The following is a 17,408-nucleotide window of genomic DNA, read 5'->3' on the forward strand; positions in this document are numbered from 1 at the left end:
ATATAATATTTTGTATGGAATAAATTTAAGTAAAAAGTGGTTAGATTTAAATAAAGATATTAAGCAGACACAGGTGCTATATCGACATGACAGTGATGGTGAAGGTGAACCTTGAATGACTGAACTTTGATGACTGCTGCTCTGGTGTCTATAAAGTGATTGGATTGATAAAAATTCAATTCACACGCAGCTTTTCAGGAACGACTTCTAGCCAACACTATATGGACACCTCTTTTCACTTGGATCCGCTACTACTGTTCATTCCCTCTAATAGAGTACATGAGGAGGGTTTCCGTGAACGTTCTGGGCCTCAAACTACAGACCCCGCTCTCTTATTAAGTTCTGTACATTGCAGCACACATTTCCAAGAAGAGGGCTCTCTCCCTTACCTATAAAAGTAAAGAGGTTTGGAAGCCGTTTCATTAGCTATCATATATGTTATACTTCTGTTCATTAGTGTGTTTTCATTAGACACTGTCTTCCACCTGAGCTAGCAAAGTGTGTGAAATGGTGAAATGAGGCGTAGTCACATTTTGAAAATGGGGATCCCCACCCTGCGGGATGGCAACATCACGCCGGCATGCACAAGTTTCCAAAGGCGGGGCGGGGGGACCCACTGTGGAGGCCTAGTTGGTGTTTGAAACACAGCATCCTAAGCTTAAAAACAACAACAACAGGTTGTCACACATGGTCCTGTTTCCTCTTTTCTTACCGCCGATTAGTATTCCATTGTGTATATAGTGTATTACAGAATTGTACACCTGAAATCTATGTAACTTTACTAACAATTGTCACCCCAGTAAACTTTAATTAAAAACAACAACACCACCACCCACAAAACCCAGCTGTAATGAGGCCCACAATGAGTTTAATTAATCTTCAAACCGAATCTAGGTTTTTTTCCCCCCTATTTCAAAGCTGCCTGATCTAGGACATTTTTTTTCCAAAGCTTCCGCCCAAATGAAGTGGGGGGTCCCATTGACATAATTCCCTTTTTTTTTTGGTTACCAGAGGCTGCCTGTCTACGACACATTCTTAGCGCAGGTTCCGAGGTAGTCTTGTAGCAATCAAGTGAAAACCAGCTCTCTTGCTCTCTCTCCTTCCTTCAGATCACCCAATTAAAGATTGAGAATAATCCCTTTGCCAAAGGATTCCGGGGCAGCGATGACATGGAGCTGCACAGAATGTCAAGAATGCAAAGGTAAGAAAATGGATTCCTGTCTGCGTACCCCCCAAATAACCCAGGTGAGCCAGCGGCCACATGACGCCTCCTCCACCCGTCAGCCTGCCCACCGAAGACCAGGCACAGAGAAATGGGGCCCTGTTAGCCCCTGAGAAGAAGGAGAATGAGCCTCTTGAATCCCACTTTCTGATAACCCTCACCTGGGCTTTCCTCGTCCAGGCAACCTGGAGAGAGGGCCTCCCGTGGGGAGAATGCACGAGAGCATTAGGTGGCCTCCCGCTGCCTAACTGCCATGGTCTCCTCTTCCTTCGCTCTCTCTGTCCTTCTGGTAAAGTCCTCGCGCTCTTTCTTCCCAGAAGTCACAGCTGATGAATGATTTTCTTTCTGGCAAGAGCTCTTGGTAAATGAAAGGGAAGTTAATGGCTCGATTTCCTGGGGGTGAAATACGCACAAACTTGACACCATGTGGCGTCCAGGGCACTGGGGGATTGAGAGCTGGTGATAAAAATTGCTCGGTATTTTTACATATCCTGTGGTCACAGTTGCTGATATGATGAATAGAAGGGTCTGTAGCAAATGTATAGAGTGGGAATTTGGTCTGATTTGAAAGGATTGTACTAGCATTGCCAATTTTGTCAAACTCTCTCTACCTCTTGGTATGCTTCCAAAATAAGTTACCATATGGCAAGAGAGCTAGAAATACGTCTTGATCCCTTTGACCAAGAAAGTTTTTTCCCCCCCTCTTTTGGAGGGTTTCGTGTTTCAAAATAAAATGAGGTCATTTAGGAAGCTTTTCCTTATCCTTTCTGGAAGACATGAAAAAGGAAAGTCAGGCAGGTGGATAGACAGACTCTTTCAAAGGAAGACAAAACCTAAGAAAGAGGAAGAAAGGCCGCAGCTTTGTGGTTTTAACATTGGGTTTAGAAATTCATGCCATGGAAATTGTTTTTAGAGAGCAGGCTTATCAGATTTAATTTCTCATACTTTTAAGAAAACAAAGGGCAAAATAGGTGAAGGGGAATAAGAGGCACAAACTTTCAGTTATACAATAAACAAGTCACGGGGATGTAATGTACAGCATAGGGAATTGTGGGGACAGAGCCCCAGAGAGCAGTTTCCAGGCTCTCGGCCTCACGTGGAAAGGTGCTGGCTCGGGTAGTAAATGGCCATCAGCTGTGACTAGTTGGCCATCAGCTGTAACCAGTTAGCCATTAGCCACTGATACAACTGCTGTGGCTGAGCTAGCAAGCGTGGATAGCAGTTAACAAGAGGTTGTTGGTTGGCAGAGAAGGGGACGGCAGGCTACGTATCCTGTGGCTTCTGCTCCCTGTGCCTCCAGCCCAGCCACCAGCGAGAATATAGTGGTATGACTCCCCTATCTATGGCTCCGTTGGTGTTCCTTTTTGGCCTCACCATATCCTGTGTTCTTATGCGGGGAGCGGGACTAGAGACCCCGCATGACACCCCGCGTGACAAATGGCGCAGTGAGCAGGGTTGGAGACACAGGAAGCAGGAGCCACACAATCCGCAGCCTGCTGTCCGCTTCCCTGCCAACCAACCAACCCCTTGCTAACTGCAATCTGCGTTTGCTAGCTCAGCCATGGCAGTTATATCAGTGGCTAATGGCTAACTGATTACAGCTGACGGCCATCTACTACCCGAGCCAGCACCTTTCCACGTGAGGCCGAGAGCCTGGAAATTGCTCTCTGGGACTCTGTCCTCACAGTAATATACTCAATAATACTGTAATAACCTTGTAGGATGACAGAGGGTTCCTCGATTCAGTGTGGAGGTCACTTTGTTAGGTATATGTTAGTACTGACTATGTTTTACACCTGAAACTAATATTGTATATCAACTATATTTTAATAAAAATATAAATAACTATGCCATTATCGTCAGGGATACACACGGACACCACATTCATACGTATACACCTGCAGTCATAATTGGTTTCCTTCATGATTGTGGGTTAGCAAAATGCTTTTTGTGGCTAAAATAACCAAGGTCTTAAACTCTCATTTACAAAAAAGTTGGTGCTAAGTGTCTACATTTTGAAATTGGAGCTGGATTGAGTCCATGGCCAGTGGAAAAGGTGACAACAAACATCACCTAAAGCTGAAGGGCCCTAGTCTCAGTGCCAAGTGTTTATTTCTACAGTATCCAAACTCCCACCCCACGGTTACCTGTCATTCAGGCAGCGTAGCCATTGAAGACAGTCTCATTTCAGTCCTCCTGCAGGTAAGGGTCCAGGCTGTGTAGATAGGGACTAGGAAGGAGTTACCCCATTCCACCCTGCAAATGAAGGGGTTTTCCACCTGCCACTTCTTCCCTGTTTCCCACAGGGTCAAGGGCAGGTGGGGTAATGGACTTAAGGTGTTGCAAATCACGCCCTCAAACTTAACCAGTCACCAGGCCCTGTTGATTCTCCCTTCTTAGTGGATCTCAGAATCTACCCCCTTTCTCTGTCCAGACTGCCTATTCCAGCCAACCTCATCCTTACCTGCTGCAGCCTCCTGATTTAGAACTGACTTCAGTCCCATTCCTCTCCAGGACATTCTCCAGGCAGCTGCCAAAGACATTTTTGTAAAACACAAATCAGACAAAGTTACTCCATACCTAGAACACCCCCGGCCTCCTACTGCCCTCAGTATAAAGCTGTGGGGACAGAGTCCCAGAGAGCAGTTTTCAGGCTCTCGGCCTCACGTAAAAAGGTGTTGGCTCGAGTAGTAGATGGCCGTCAGCTGTCACCAGTTAGCTATTAGCTACTAATATAACTGCCATGGCTACACTAGGGGGTGGGGTGGTGGGCAGAGAAGCGGATGGCGGGTTGCGGCTAGCAAGTGGGGTTCGCAAGTGTGGATGGCGGGTTGCAGTTAGCAAGTGGGGTTCGTTGGTTGGCAGAGAAGCAGACGGCAGGTCGAGCATCGTGTGGCTCCTGCTCCCTGTGTCTCCAACCCAGCTGCCAATGAGACTATAGTGGTGTGAACCCCCTATCTGTGGCTCCGTTGTTGTTCCTTTTTGGCCTCACCCTGTCCTGTGTTCTTGGGCAGGGAGCGGGAGCTGAGCCCCTGCATGACACTCAACAATCTGTATCAAAATGAAACTAAGTTCAAGAAATTCTAAGCCGAGTGCTAAGACTCTGTCTTGCTTAAATATGATTGAGGATTCTGAAAATTGCCTGATGGCAGTATTTTTGTGCTCGGGATTCCAAATGCAAGTAACACAATGGACACAGTTTCTGGATAGGTGGGAACTGAGAATTAATGAACTAAGAGGTGGGGACAGAGTCCCAGAGAGCAGTTTCCAGGCTCTCCGTCTCACGTGGAAAGGTGCTGGCTTAGTAGATGGCTATCCGCTGTGGCTGGGTGGCCATCAGTTGTTACCGGTTAGCCATTAGCCACTAATATAACTGCCATGGCTACACTAGGGGGTTGGTTGGTTGGCAGAGAAGCGGACAGAGACCAGGGAGCAGGAGCTGAGACCCTGCATAACAAAGGCTCAGATTCCCACGCCTTTCCCCTCAAGCCCTGCCGCTCCCCCTAGTTTGTCCCTCTCCAGGGCCCCCTCTCTGCTTCAGCCGTTCTCCAAACCTCTATTCTTTCTATTATTTGGGGGCCTTTGAACAACATCTTTGGTCTGCCTCAGACTTCCTCCCCTCATCCCTCACTTGGCCGTCTGGGGCCCATCGCTAAGTTTCCCTTCCTCCAAGAAGCTTCCCCTGGCCACATTTCCTGGGTCAGGCTAGGGCCCTGCACTTTGGAAGGTGATTAGACAGATGATAGACATGGAAGGAGAGACAGGTGGGGAGTGCAGGCGTTTGAGAGCTCAAATGTCAGTGATCCCGGGGGTCTCCCTTACAATGCTAAACACAGCTGGTTAGATATTTAGGCAGCTGCCTCCAGCTTGGTCTGAATGGGCCTTCCTAATCGTCCCCTCGTCATTGCAGATTGGCGAGGCTTTGAGTAGGTGTCCTCCCTGGGTCGGCACTGCACATGGACAGCAGGAAAGGGTGGCTGGTAATTGCAGGCACTCAGTAATTGACACGTTGGATCAAAATGCTCAGCCTGAGAGCCAGGTGTGTCTTTGTGGCTGTGTGAGGCATCATATTGGGGGACAAGAAGGCTGAACTAACCAATGACCAGATGGGGGTAGTGGACAGGGTCACTTGCTCAGTTCCCTGGAGATGACCCCTGGGAAGGACAGGGAATGAAGCAGAGTGGTTCCAACAGAAGGCAAAACTGGGTGCACTCCTTGCTCTGCGTTTATCCGCCTGTGACCTTGGGCAAATGATTTAACCTCACAGAGCCTCAGACTCTTCATCTGTAAAATGGGCGGCAATAAATACAGCTTCCACTCTCTAGGGTTCTTGTAAGGATGGTTTGAGAGAATGCTTGGAGGAGGCTTGGTTCCTAGTCCAAGTTCAATAAAATGATTTGGGGCAAGACTCCCCATTATGTTCAGTTTTGCCCTTGGTCAGAATTTATTCTGGGCTGTGGTCCCAACCCCCAGGTTGCAGTAGGTAGTGACAAGTGGGGAAGGTGGCTGTCCGAAGTCTCGGCTGTGATAACAGGCAGGCTGGAATGGCAGGCTCACTGTTAATCTTCTAATCCTGTTTCCTGTTCCACACACACCCGGTGACAGCTGGCTCAGGGAGAAAAGCAGGAGGGGTGAAATTTCCTCTAATTCCAACAAAGGGAAGGAGGGAGAGGGGTGGGGTTATGGCGGGCCAAGCGTTACTCCCAGTTAGCCCACAGAAGTAACTTTTGGATTAGCGTGGCAAACGTCTGGGCACTCACCCCACTATCTCTCTTCACCTAACTTTCTGTGTTTGGAAAAATGCAGATGGTGTCTTAGTTATTTTCCAACATTCATTTATGGTTTCTAGTTACAGAAACAACAACTGCTTATTATAAAAATGGGAGAGCTATGGGAAAGCACAAAGAAGAACATAAAATCATTTAAAAATCCTGTCTCTCGCGGACTAATTAAAATGAGTGCCAGGATTACTTTGAAAGGTTAATCTGTGGTTTTAAAAAAACATCTAATCCTAAAAATCAATATTTCCCAAATTGTAGTACCCCTACCCTGGTGACAAATGAAATGATTTTAGAGGGTGCACAGACACACAAGCATATTGAGACTGATTTCTTAGACATTATTGCTTAGAATGAGACTAAGTTTGAAGGAATGGAAGGAAGGAAAGGGGAATTAACTTAAGGTTGATTATTTAAAGAAATATACCAGGGGTACCAAAAATATGTATACAGGTGGACACTTTGGTCAGCGTTGTTCAAGCAGTAGTTCACCATCATCAGAAGTGTCTGGACGCTGATGGGAACCACTTTGAGCACCTCTTGTCATTGCAGAAGTCAAACGTGACTTGTATTCAACTTTTGTTGTCAGTATCTATTGACTATTACAATTTTAATACAGTTTTCCTTTCTTAAAATGTGTATACTTTTTTTGGGCCCCCTCTGTATTTACGAAATAGCAGTACGGCTGGTATCAAGATTTGACGCACATTGTCAAGGTGATGTACAAATGACAGAAATTTGGGGAATACACCTACCTGCTCATCCTAGGAACGAAGGTGTGGGAGCCTCATTGCTATTGGAAATGATCCAGACGCTGAGTTTTCGCAGAACGTTGTTTTCTTCAAACTTCGCTCCAGTCTTTAAGATGTGCTCAGACAAGTTCTGAACTTCCTGGGGGTCAAAGATGCCAGGCCCGGGGGGTGGGAGGTGGGGAGATGAGTGGAGAGACACTTTTATGGAGAAGATGGGTACTAGGCCTTGCAGGAAGACAGGGATTTGAATCTGTGGGGAAGAAGGGTTTTCTGGGTGCGAGCAGGGAAGAAGAGGGAGGGGCTCTAAAAGTCTTGGGATGTGGAGGAGAGGTCAGATTCTGAAGGTCTTGGGAAGCAAGCTGGAGGGGTGCTATGACTGGTGACACGGAGGAGAGCTGCTTCTAGAAGCATAGGATTCTGGAGATAGAACGAGATTCTGGACATCTCGTCCGTCCAGACTTTCAAGCCCTTTTGCAGAAGGGGAGACTGAGGCCTGGAGACTCCTGCATGTATTCAGTTTTTGATCTGTTGATTTGTTATTCGGCTAACACACATTTATTAAGGGCCTACTATATGCCAGGTGCTGGGATGCAAAGGTGAATTGACACCAAGGGTAGCAGGGCCCACAGATGGAGAAGCAGGTGCTGGAGTTGGGGTCCAGGCTACCCTCCTGAGTAGCTCCAGGACCTCGACTCCACTGAGCCTCTATGTCCTCATCTGTAAAATGGGGATAATTATGGAACCGACCTCCAGGGCTGTTGCACAGATGAAATGAGGTAATGTGTGTGTCCTGATTGTTGTTGCTACCTAACAAATTATTCCCAAACTTCACTTCGACTACCTGGGAAGGCCTGGGCTCCGAGCTCTGCTGTCAGCTCTGTGTGTGACTCTACATCTAGGACAGGCGAAGCTCCAGAGACCACTTTCCCCCAGTGCATCCACTAAAGGGACAGGGAAGTACAGGGAAACTCAGTCCTTTTGTGAAGTGCTCAGAGGCCATCAAAGTACTGGATTTCATTCAGTTCCTATCTGCCAGCCCTCAGAAATGCTCTGTAAATGCTACTTGTGGTGAAAAGAGTAGGCATTGCTCGTTGTCACTGTGTGAGAGGTGAAGCAAGACGTAACAGTGATGCACTTTGGTTTTGTTCATGACTTGTGGGTCGGGAACTGGGGAAGGACTCCTCTGGGAGGTTCTTGTTTGCAGTCAGCTGTTGGCTGGGGCAGACGGTATCTGAAGGCATGACCAGCTGGACGTTCAGGTGGCACACTCCTGTGACCCCCATTTGATGCTGGCTCTCGGCTAGGACCTCAGCTGGGCTGTTCCCTAGAGCGTGTGCACACAGCCTCTCCAGCATGGTGGTCTCTGGAAAGTAAGGCTCCTTCCATGGCTAGCTGGCTTGCTGCCCCTAAAAGAACCAGGCGAACCCATGTGGCCTGTACTCACATGTCGTGTCACCTCCGAGGCATTCTGCTGGTTGAACAGCCCCAGGGATTCACTCAAGTGGGCTGAGATTCGAGGGGGAAGGGTAGAGATCCCTCCTCTGGATAGAAGGAGAGTCAAAGAGTGTGCCTGCATGTTTTAACACTGCCCTGGCATGCGCAGACGCAGCTGGCACAGTGGCCCAGAGCGACACTGGAGTGATTTAGGTGTGAGACAGGGTCTGTGCCCTTGTGAAGCCGGAGGCTAGGTTGGCTTGGTCAGGGTCACACAGCTAACCAAGGTGCAGAGGCCTGGCTGTGAGCTTGGTTTCTTCGGGATGGAGCAAACCCCCTCCCGCCCCACCAGGCCGCTGCTGGTCATTCTGTAACAACGGATGAACCCCAGAGTAAGATCGGCAACCACAGAGTGTGTCCCCCTGGCCCTTCTTGCTTCATTTCACCACAGAAAGGCCATGTGCAACTCTGGGCTTTCCACCATACACCATACTTATGGAGCATGATGGGGGGCTAGCAGCTGGTGGCCATGTTACACTCGGGGGTCTGTGTTTGGTTCAGAGCACCTCCTGGAAAGGGAGGCTGCTTATACTTTGTCAGTCTTTTACGGGGTTACCAAGGCACTGGGGGGGAAGTGGCCTCTGTAGCTGGGGTACCCCGAGGCTCCACGTCGGCTGGCCTGGATTTTGAGCCTCCCCCAACCAGAGAGTGGAGAGGAAAACTAGAGCCCAGGATGTCCTAGACTGAATAGGTCAGTTTTGTCAGTTCTGGTCCAGGGATGTCCCTACACACCCACACTGGAAACAGACCGTTCTCACCTGGCTCTCTAGTGTTTATAACCACCTACTCCGTCTTCTTCCTCTAGGGTGTGGCTCCTTAATCGGGGTCCCAGACCCCATCTGAAAATCCAATTAAAGCGAGGGACTCTCTGAAAAAAGTCAAGATATAAGTACAAAAGAAAAATCAAACAATTTTTTGGGATTCATGGGACCCCTAAAAGATGACAACCCTTCCACGGGCGCCTTCCTTCCTTCTCCAGGCCTTCCTTACTGATTTTAAATGAACAGTCAGCTCCTAACCGCAGATGGTCATTTTTCAAATGGAAGACTTAGCGCCCTTGTATTCTCATGCTTGTGGTTAAAGGAAATCGGAATGCCCAATTAATGAGGAGTGATTTCCAAGAGAAGGTTCTGGAGAGGGCATTGACTCCCCACTTCTTGCTGTACTATTGGCTGGCCACAGCGTTTCCCCCAGGGAAGTGTCAGTTTATGTAAAACAAGAGAGGGGTTGTGTTTGGGTGTGAAGTTGACGTTGGTCCCAAGGAGTCCATGGTGGCTCATGGTTGTCTGGCAAAGACATGAATGCTCAAAAGCCCCCTCCCCTTTCTCATTCATCTGCAACGTTGTCCCCTCCCCTTTCTCCCCTGACCCCCTGCCCCAGCATATCTGCTCTGCAGGGACAGTGTCCACAGGCCAGTGACTCATTCATCCACATTTAAACAACGTTTCTCAAACTTTGGGCAGATATCACAGTTACCTGGGGGTGAGGGAAGGGGCTTGTTTAAAAAGAGCAGATCTCTGGGTCTCACCGTTAGAGGTTCTGAATCAGTGGCTCTAGGGAGGGGTCAGACGCTGCCCTTTGTCCCTTGGTGGCACCAGGATAATCCGGGGCCCCTATAGAATGAGCAGTGACGTGCAGGTAATTGTGATCTTATTTTTCTGGAAATAGAGTTCCTGTGCTGGGCTGTTTTATAAAAAAGAACCCTTTTCTCTATGCAATGCTCAGCTTTGGCTGAACATTAGAAGTCCCTGGAGGGAGTGCTCTCCAATGTTTTATTATGAAAAATGTAAGACATAGAAAGCATGGAAGAATTGTACAGTGAGCACACTATACTCACCGCTTAGTTCTACCATTAATAATTGGCTGTATATTTGGTCTGTCACACATCTATCCACCAATCCATCCATCCATCCAGCCGTCCTTCCACCAGTACATCCATTTATCTATCCATCTATCTTACATTTTTGGGGTGCATTTCAACCTTAGTTGCAGACATGAATACATTCCACCCTTATATACTTCAGCCTGCATTATCGTTAACTAGAATTCAGTTTTTGTTCACGATTCTTTATTTCAGGTAGAATTTACACATAGTGAAATAAAAAAACTCAGGTATACCATTCGCTTCTTGATAAAAGCACATACCTGCGAAACCCAAGCCCCCATCATAATACAGCATATTCCACCATCCCAGAAATTTCCCTCATGTGCCATCCCAGTGAATTCCTGCCTCCACCTCCCCACCAGAAGCAATCAATGTTATGATATTCTTTTTACTGTAGGTTAGTTTTGTCTGTGATAGAATTTAGTATCAATGAATCATACAGTATATACTCTTTTGCACAAGGTTTCTTTCTCGTGGGGCGCTTTTAAAACTCCCTCTGTCCAGGCTGCATTGCATAAGAACAAAAACATCAGACTGTTTGGGGGATGGGCTCAGGAGCCAGCATCCAACAAACAAACAAAAAAATTCTACAGGTAATTACACTCTGCAGCCAAATTTGAAACCCACTCCCCTAGAGAGATTTCCCCGTCTCTACCTATCCCCACCCTCAGCCCTGTTTCTCAACCACCCCCATCCCAATAGGTAATGTTCCCATATTAGAAATCGTTTTTTCTAGAGACCCATTCCTCTGTTGGTGTTCTTTTTGACCCCTTTCTTCCCTGGGGGAAAAGGCAGACTTGTAGAATGGTATACAGAACATTTAGCATTCCTGTAGGGTTGTTGCTTTGGGGTGACTTTGCCAAGGTCACCATTTGACCTGAAGGTCATCCAGAGGTCCTTGACTTACTTCTGCCTGACCAGGGGCCCCCATATGATTCCCCTCAGAACACAACATGCCTCAACGCAATCCCCTTGAATACGGGAAGCAGTCTGAGGAAGGTTAGTTAGTCCCAGCCCTTTTGGCCTTCTGGCTTCCAGAAGGACGGAGGCTCAGCCTCTGAACGCTTCTCTGCACCTTCCCACCCTCCTTCCAAAATCATTAAAAAAAAGAAAAAAGAAAAGCCTCCTAAAACTGAGATATGGTTAAATTTGTGAAAAACGTTGTTAGTTTTACAAGACCGAACTAAAATACTGAGCTCTTTAATTCAGTACTAGGTACCTGGCAACACCATTCCACATACTGTTACCATGAACCCATCAAAAGTTTAGTTTGCATGGAACTTTTAAATCTAGGTGTACATCCAGCTTTTACTTTGGGAGGTTGCCTCTATGACATGTGACCCGGGTCTTGTTATTCCATTCTGCAAATGGAGAAACTGAGGCAAAGGGCTATGTCATGAATCGTCGTCCACGCAGCTGGTGCAGGACTTTTCCCATGGCTCCAGAGCCGCCTCTGTAGTGTTGCCCAAAACCTCTTTTGGAATCACAAATCCCTTCTGAGTAGCTGACGCAAGTATGGACCGCTCCGTAGAAAAATTGATGAGCTCTAAATGTCAGGTATTTGGTGGGTGAATATAGAACATTTGAAGCCCTTGCAAAGCAAGAACTTCTGCTTAAAAATATGAAAAATGGGTGATTTTTAAGCTGGTGTTTGTTGAGCAGTGGGCCCCAAATATATGCTAAGCTTTTCTATGCACGGTGTCATCTTACAACCCTAAAAGGCGGTGTATCTTATTATCCCCATTTTATAACCAGAAGACGGAGGCTCAGATAAAGGAAGAACCGAGCCAGCAGCACGTGGCCAAGTTCACTGGGTGTAAGGCCCATCCACACAACCTGACCTCAGAGCCCCAACTTGAATTGACCACCCTTAAATTATTTATAAATTTAACAAGGGGCCCCAAGGTCTCAAATCAAAGTTGTCATAAGTGGTGCGTGGTCAAGGCCAGAGAGGGAGGTGTCTGTGAGTTTCTTGGTGCCCCTGAAATCAGACAGCCCTGGTTGAATCAACAGTGGCAAATTTAGGTAACTTTTTGTGTTCCCTCGAGATGGAATGGCCAGCATTTACTATCTCCTTCTGCAGCTTGCTGGTGTGGCATGAACGGAGTAATAAAACGATTGTAGACGTGAAGGAGAGAGCGGTTATTATTTGCACTGAGCTAAATCCCGCTTGGGGTGAACCATCCCCAGTTCCTTGCATGTCCACGCATGTTACATCAGAGTAACTTCCCCAAGCATATTAGAAAGTTAATAAATCGCGAAAGCTCTCGCGGGATTGTGGGGCCCCTCTGTAAATTTTAATCATAACTTAAAGTGCTAGCAAGAGGAGGACTGCTCCCCGAGAACAGGAATGTTATAGTTCGTAGCTTTGCCCCAGTGCACTGCTTTGGTTGTTTGAGAAAGGCTGCCAGAAATTGAGTAAGCATCGGCAGGGCAAAACAACAACAAAATCCCCCAGCATGCCAGCAGCCCGGCCACCTGCTCTTGTGAAAAGGCCAATTCAGCCGGCTGCAGTGGAAAAAGGTTCTCAGGGGCGTTCGTTAGCTGGCGGCACGCTGTGGGTGCAGTTTGGCTGCGGATTTCAATATTCCCTTGTAACGTTTTATAACCCAGGCCCAGCGACAATGGCATCATTCATTGCACTCGCTCACGTGGAACAGAATGTGAGAGGGGGCCGAGCCCTGGAGAAGCTGGTCTGTGGGCTCTGACACTCAGGGTGAACCTAGGTGCTCAGGACCCTCGGCTGGTGTCCTGTGAGCCAAGATTAAGCAGAGTGTGTCCACAGGATGTGGGGACAGCTGTTGATACAGCAGAAAGCAGTGGGATTTGACAGTTGGCAAATGAAAGGTTCCTCAAATAGTGAGATCGACAAATTGACTGGTAGAACTTGACATTGACTGGTATAGCCAATATCCAACTCTGTTATCACCAGAATGGTTTTTAATCACAGGATGGTTTTGTTGCCCAGCAGTTGCTGTGAAGGCAACAATTCCTTATTATGAAGAGTAAGTTGGCAAGAGCTCTGGAGTAGCACTGACCCTGTGGTGAAGCTCAACTTTACTACTTTTTAGCTGTGTGACCTGGGGCAAGTTGTTTAACATCTCTGAACCTCAATTTCTTTACCTCAGTGTAAATCTAATCATACTGATTCTTGCCAGGATCAAATGAGAGAAAGTATGTAAATCAACCAGGATAGTGGCTGGGACATTAGGAGACTTACAGAACAATGGATGATGATGGGGAAGATGAGAATAAGGGTGGTGGTGATGGTGATGATGGAGATGATGGTGATGATGGAGATGATGGTGATGGTGGTGATGATGGTGATGATGATGGTCATGATGGTGGTGATGGTGGTGATGATGATGGTCATGATGGTGGTGATGGTGGTGATGATGATGGTCATGATGGTGGTGATGGTGGTGATGATGATGGTCATGATGGTGCTGATGGTGGTGGTGATGGTGGTGATGGTGGTGATGATAGTGGTCATGATGGTGGTGATGGTGGTGATGATGATGGTCATGATGGTGCTGATGGTGGTGATGATGATGATGATGAACACCAACCCTCTGTTGCTGCTCCTCTTCCCAGACACACAAGGGCTTTTCAACTTTTTTGTGCCCTGGATTCTTCAATGATGCTGTCCAGCTGTAGAGGAAAAGAGTTAATCTTCTCATCACAAGGGCTTTAGAGACTTTTGCTGTATTGCTCCTCACTGTGTCCCATTGATTGGTCCAGTGATGAGCCTGGTGAAAATACCCAGATATCGTTTGATTGTAGCACTATCTTCCCATTGCCTCTAACATCTCAGACTGATTGAAAAGTCAGTTCACTCTTCCATGGTCCTATGTTGACACCTGTCAGATGGGCTTGCGGACGTTTTATTTCAGGCACCAAGAGAGATGTGCACGGTTGACGGTGGGAACGATGCTTCAAGCTCCTTGGAGAGAAGCAAGCTGTGAGGGACAACTGGTTATTGGGATGAGATGGCTTTCCCATTTCTGTGAGTGTTAGTAATCAAAGGCACGATTTGCCCTTTCCAGAGAATAATTTTGCAATTTGGCAAAGCTGGAATGGAGAATTCCACAGAGCCCACTGATACATTCTTTTGTAAATTGCCTCAGCTAACATTTTGGGGAGTTATTTTCTTTAATTAAAAAATAATAACCATCCCCATTAAGAATATAAAACTAAAAGATTGCCCCCCCTTTTTTGTGCTCCAACAGCCCAGTACTTCAACTAAGCAGACCTAAATAGAATTTTTGGTCAGATTTGACAACTGCTATGTTTTATGATTATTATAATTTTTCTTCTTCATTTTCCATGACGTAGCTTGAGCCGCAAAGCGAGAACTATAAAGCTAATTTCATTCCTTTCAGCCTCCTGGCCCCAGGGGGAGATTTTGAGTGGTGTGGCTGCTCAGGATGGCTCCAGCTTTGGTTTTGAGATGGTCCATGCCACGGGAAAGCTCTGTTAAGAGACCCCTGGTGTCCTGAGGGTGTTTGCAGCCTCATGGAAACTTGGCAGACACTTCGCTGTCCCCTGCCTGGCTACTCTGACGTGCTTTCACATGACAAACAAAGGCAGGGGCCCAGGGTGGAGGTTGTAACACCCCTGACGGGTGGGAGAAGTGGGAGAGGGATTTACACCCCAAATCCTCTCTCCCTTAAAAGCATATTGTTTTTTAAATATTGACAGAAGTAATTAGAGGACTGTTGAGTGCAATTTCTGGGTGTGTCTCTTTGTAGCTCTGTGACAATAGGCAAGTTGCTTAATTTCCCTGGGCCTCAGTTTCCTAACCTTTAAAGTGGGGACAAGAACAGTACCCACTTCCTACAGTCACGGAAAGGATGAAATGGGCTAATACACCATCCTTCAAAATGTGTTAGATGTAGTGCTCTTTGTATGGGAGATGATTTCAGGTGGATTCTTTGATTTTAATAGGTAAGTGTTTATATTTTAGCTGCATCAGAAGAGCTCTACTTAGCATTACAAGCCCATAATTTCACAGATATCATTGCTCAGAGCGAGGCTAACCTTATTTGGGCAAAAACTTAATTTAAAACATACACTAAGTTAAAGAGGAATTGGTCGGGTCCATGGCAAAAATCACAGCTAAGTTTGGGATCTACTGATACATACTTCTTTTGGGGGCAGGGATTCTGAACCTCTTAAGTGCCATGGACCTCTCCGGCAATCTGGTGAAGCCTGTGGGTCACTTCTCAGAATATGACAATATGATTAAATGCATAAAATAAAACGCGTAGGTTGCAAAGGAAACCAATTATGTTAACGACAGCAACGATGATGGTGGCCATTTGTTAAGCACTCACTGTGTGCCAAGTATTGTCCAGTGTTTCACATGTATTCACTCATTTATCTCTCATCACCCCTTTTAAACTGGGGATTTTTGTTACCCCTATTTTACAGATGGGGAAAAACCAAAGTATGGAGAAGTTAAACCTTGTCAGTGGCGACAAGTACAGCAGCTCAAAAGAAATAAAATTCTGTGGCACAAACAGCAAATTATCCAGATTTGGGTAACCTAGGATCACCCCTGTCTGTCCTAGGTGGTCAGCTACCATTCTTTACTAATGGGGGACAAAAACCTCAGCCCTGCTTTAATGATGGAGACCCAGAAGTTAAGTCTGAATGACTGCTCAGTTCTTCTAGTTTTGAGTTCAAAGACATAGAATAGGTTGGAATATTGCCAAATGCCAAATGTATTTATTGATCATTAAGAGGGGGTTCTTACCTGGAGCTGCTCACTTACCTTTCTGAAAATGTATAGAACTATTGGTAAACTTACTTGCCTAATGTATAAGGCATGAAAAGTTAGTGCCCAAACATATATATCCAAGGCAGATAATGCACTTGAGTATAAATTGGCACACTTTGCTCATCAGAGACCCCTTTCATTTCTCATTCTGTGAGTTTTCTGGTGAATTCTTTGACCCCCATGCTTCACTCAGCGCAGTGATCTGTATCAGGGCACCGATCAATGTTATTTCCCATCTTCTCTCTTTTAGTAAAGAATATCCCGTGGTTCCCAGGAGCACAGTGAGACAAAAAGTGGCCTCCAACCACAGTCCTTTCAGCAGTGAGCCTCGAGCTCTCTCCACCTCATCTAACTTGGGATCCCAGTACCAGTGTGAGAATGGTGTGTCCGGCCCCTCCCAGGACCTTCTGCCCCCACCCAACCCGTACCCACTGCCCCAGGAGCACGGTCAAATTTACCATTGCACCAAGAGGAAAGGTGAGTGTGACAACCCCTGCCCAACTTGCCTTTCTCTACTCCTTCTTTCCTTTCCTTGAAAAAAAAAAAAAGGACACAAAGCTACATTTATTTATTTAAAAAATGTAATCAATACAAAAATACATAGAGACTGCAAGAAATTCAAACCATACCAGTAAAACTAAAGGCTCCCTCCACATGTCTCTCCCCCAGTTCTAGCCCCTTCGTTGGGGAAAACTTATTTGACATGTCCAGACCTATTTTATTGATTTACACATGTGCACACACACACAAATAAAAATCGTTTTGTTTTTCCTTTTAACAGTTGATTTCATACTGTATTGATTTTGCAACTGGCATTTTTTTTTTTTAAACTTCAGAATGTTGTAGATTCTTGTAGATTCTTTTCATGAACTGGAGCCTCCTCATTATTGTTACCTGGTGAAGAGGGAGTATTGCCTCAAAAGGATGAAGCAGAGCTTGTGTTGTCACTGTCACTCACAGACAGGGAGGTTGCTCGATGTTCCTGGTGGTCTCACAAACCAAACTACAGGGAACTTCTTTCTAATTGGGAGTCCCTCTGAAGTTCATGTGCCAGGGTTTCTCCCAGGTGGATTCTGAGCTCTTCTTTCCTTTCCAGATCAAAATCAGCCCCCACCCCCCGCCTCCCCACCCCCACACACAAAATCACAACTGATTTTCTCTCCTTTGCATGTCCTCTTTCAATCTACTAGGCTGGTGTCTGAGACACTGATAGTTTCCTTTGCCCAATGAGAAATGGATGACTTTTCCTGAGTCTGCTGAGTCCAAAGGGACTAGGTTAAGGAAGGAAATTTTCTGCTAGCATGTTTTTCAAGCCAGAATCGAAGCAAAGCGAAGGTCATGGGCGGTGTGGTTGAGGTCATCTTACTAGAACATTTGCTTGGTGTGAGCTGCACACCTCTCTGTGTCTCAGTTTCCTGCTTTGTAAATGGAGCCAAGTTCCCTAGAGCACCTGATACTCATAAGCACCCAGTAAGTGGGAGCTATGGTTGCCTAA

The 17,408-nt window shown here is 46.5% G+C and overlaps 1 protein-coding gene across 10 annotated transcripts in view; it reads left to right on the forward strand.

Moving 5' to 3' along the window:
* TBX5 (T-box transcription factor 5) overlaps positions 1 to 17,408 on the forward strand; it is an 82,056-nt gene that overhangs the window by 56,043 nt on the left and 8,605 nt on the right. For all 10 annotated transcript variants that reach the window (XM_088800992.1, XM_074321406.2, XM_074321407.2 and 7 more), the window contains exons 7-8: positions 1,110 to 1,201; positions 16,164 to 16,390. In XM_088800992.1, the coding sequence (XP_088657118.1) occupies positions 1,110 to 1,201; positions 16,164 to 16,390 (319 nt within the window). The remainder of the gene's footprint in view (positions 1 to 1,109; positions 1,202 to 16,163; positions 16,391 to 17,408) is intronic.

Source organism: Rhinolophus sinicus, chromosome 9 (genome assembly GCF_057876585.1).
Source record: "Rhinolophus sinicus isolate RSI-liver-muscle chromosome 9, RSI-T2T, whole genome shotgun sequence".
In the NCBI taxonomy this organism is placed as follows: domain Eukaryota; kingdom Metazoa; phylum Chordata; class Mammalia; order Chiroptera; family Rhinolophidae; genus Rhinolophus; species Rhinolophus sinicus.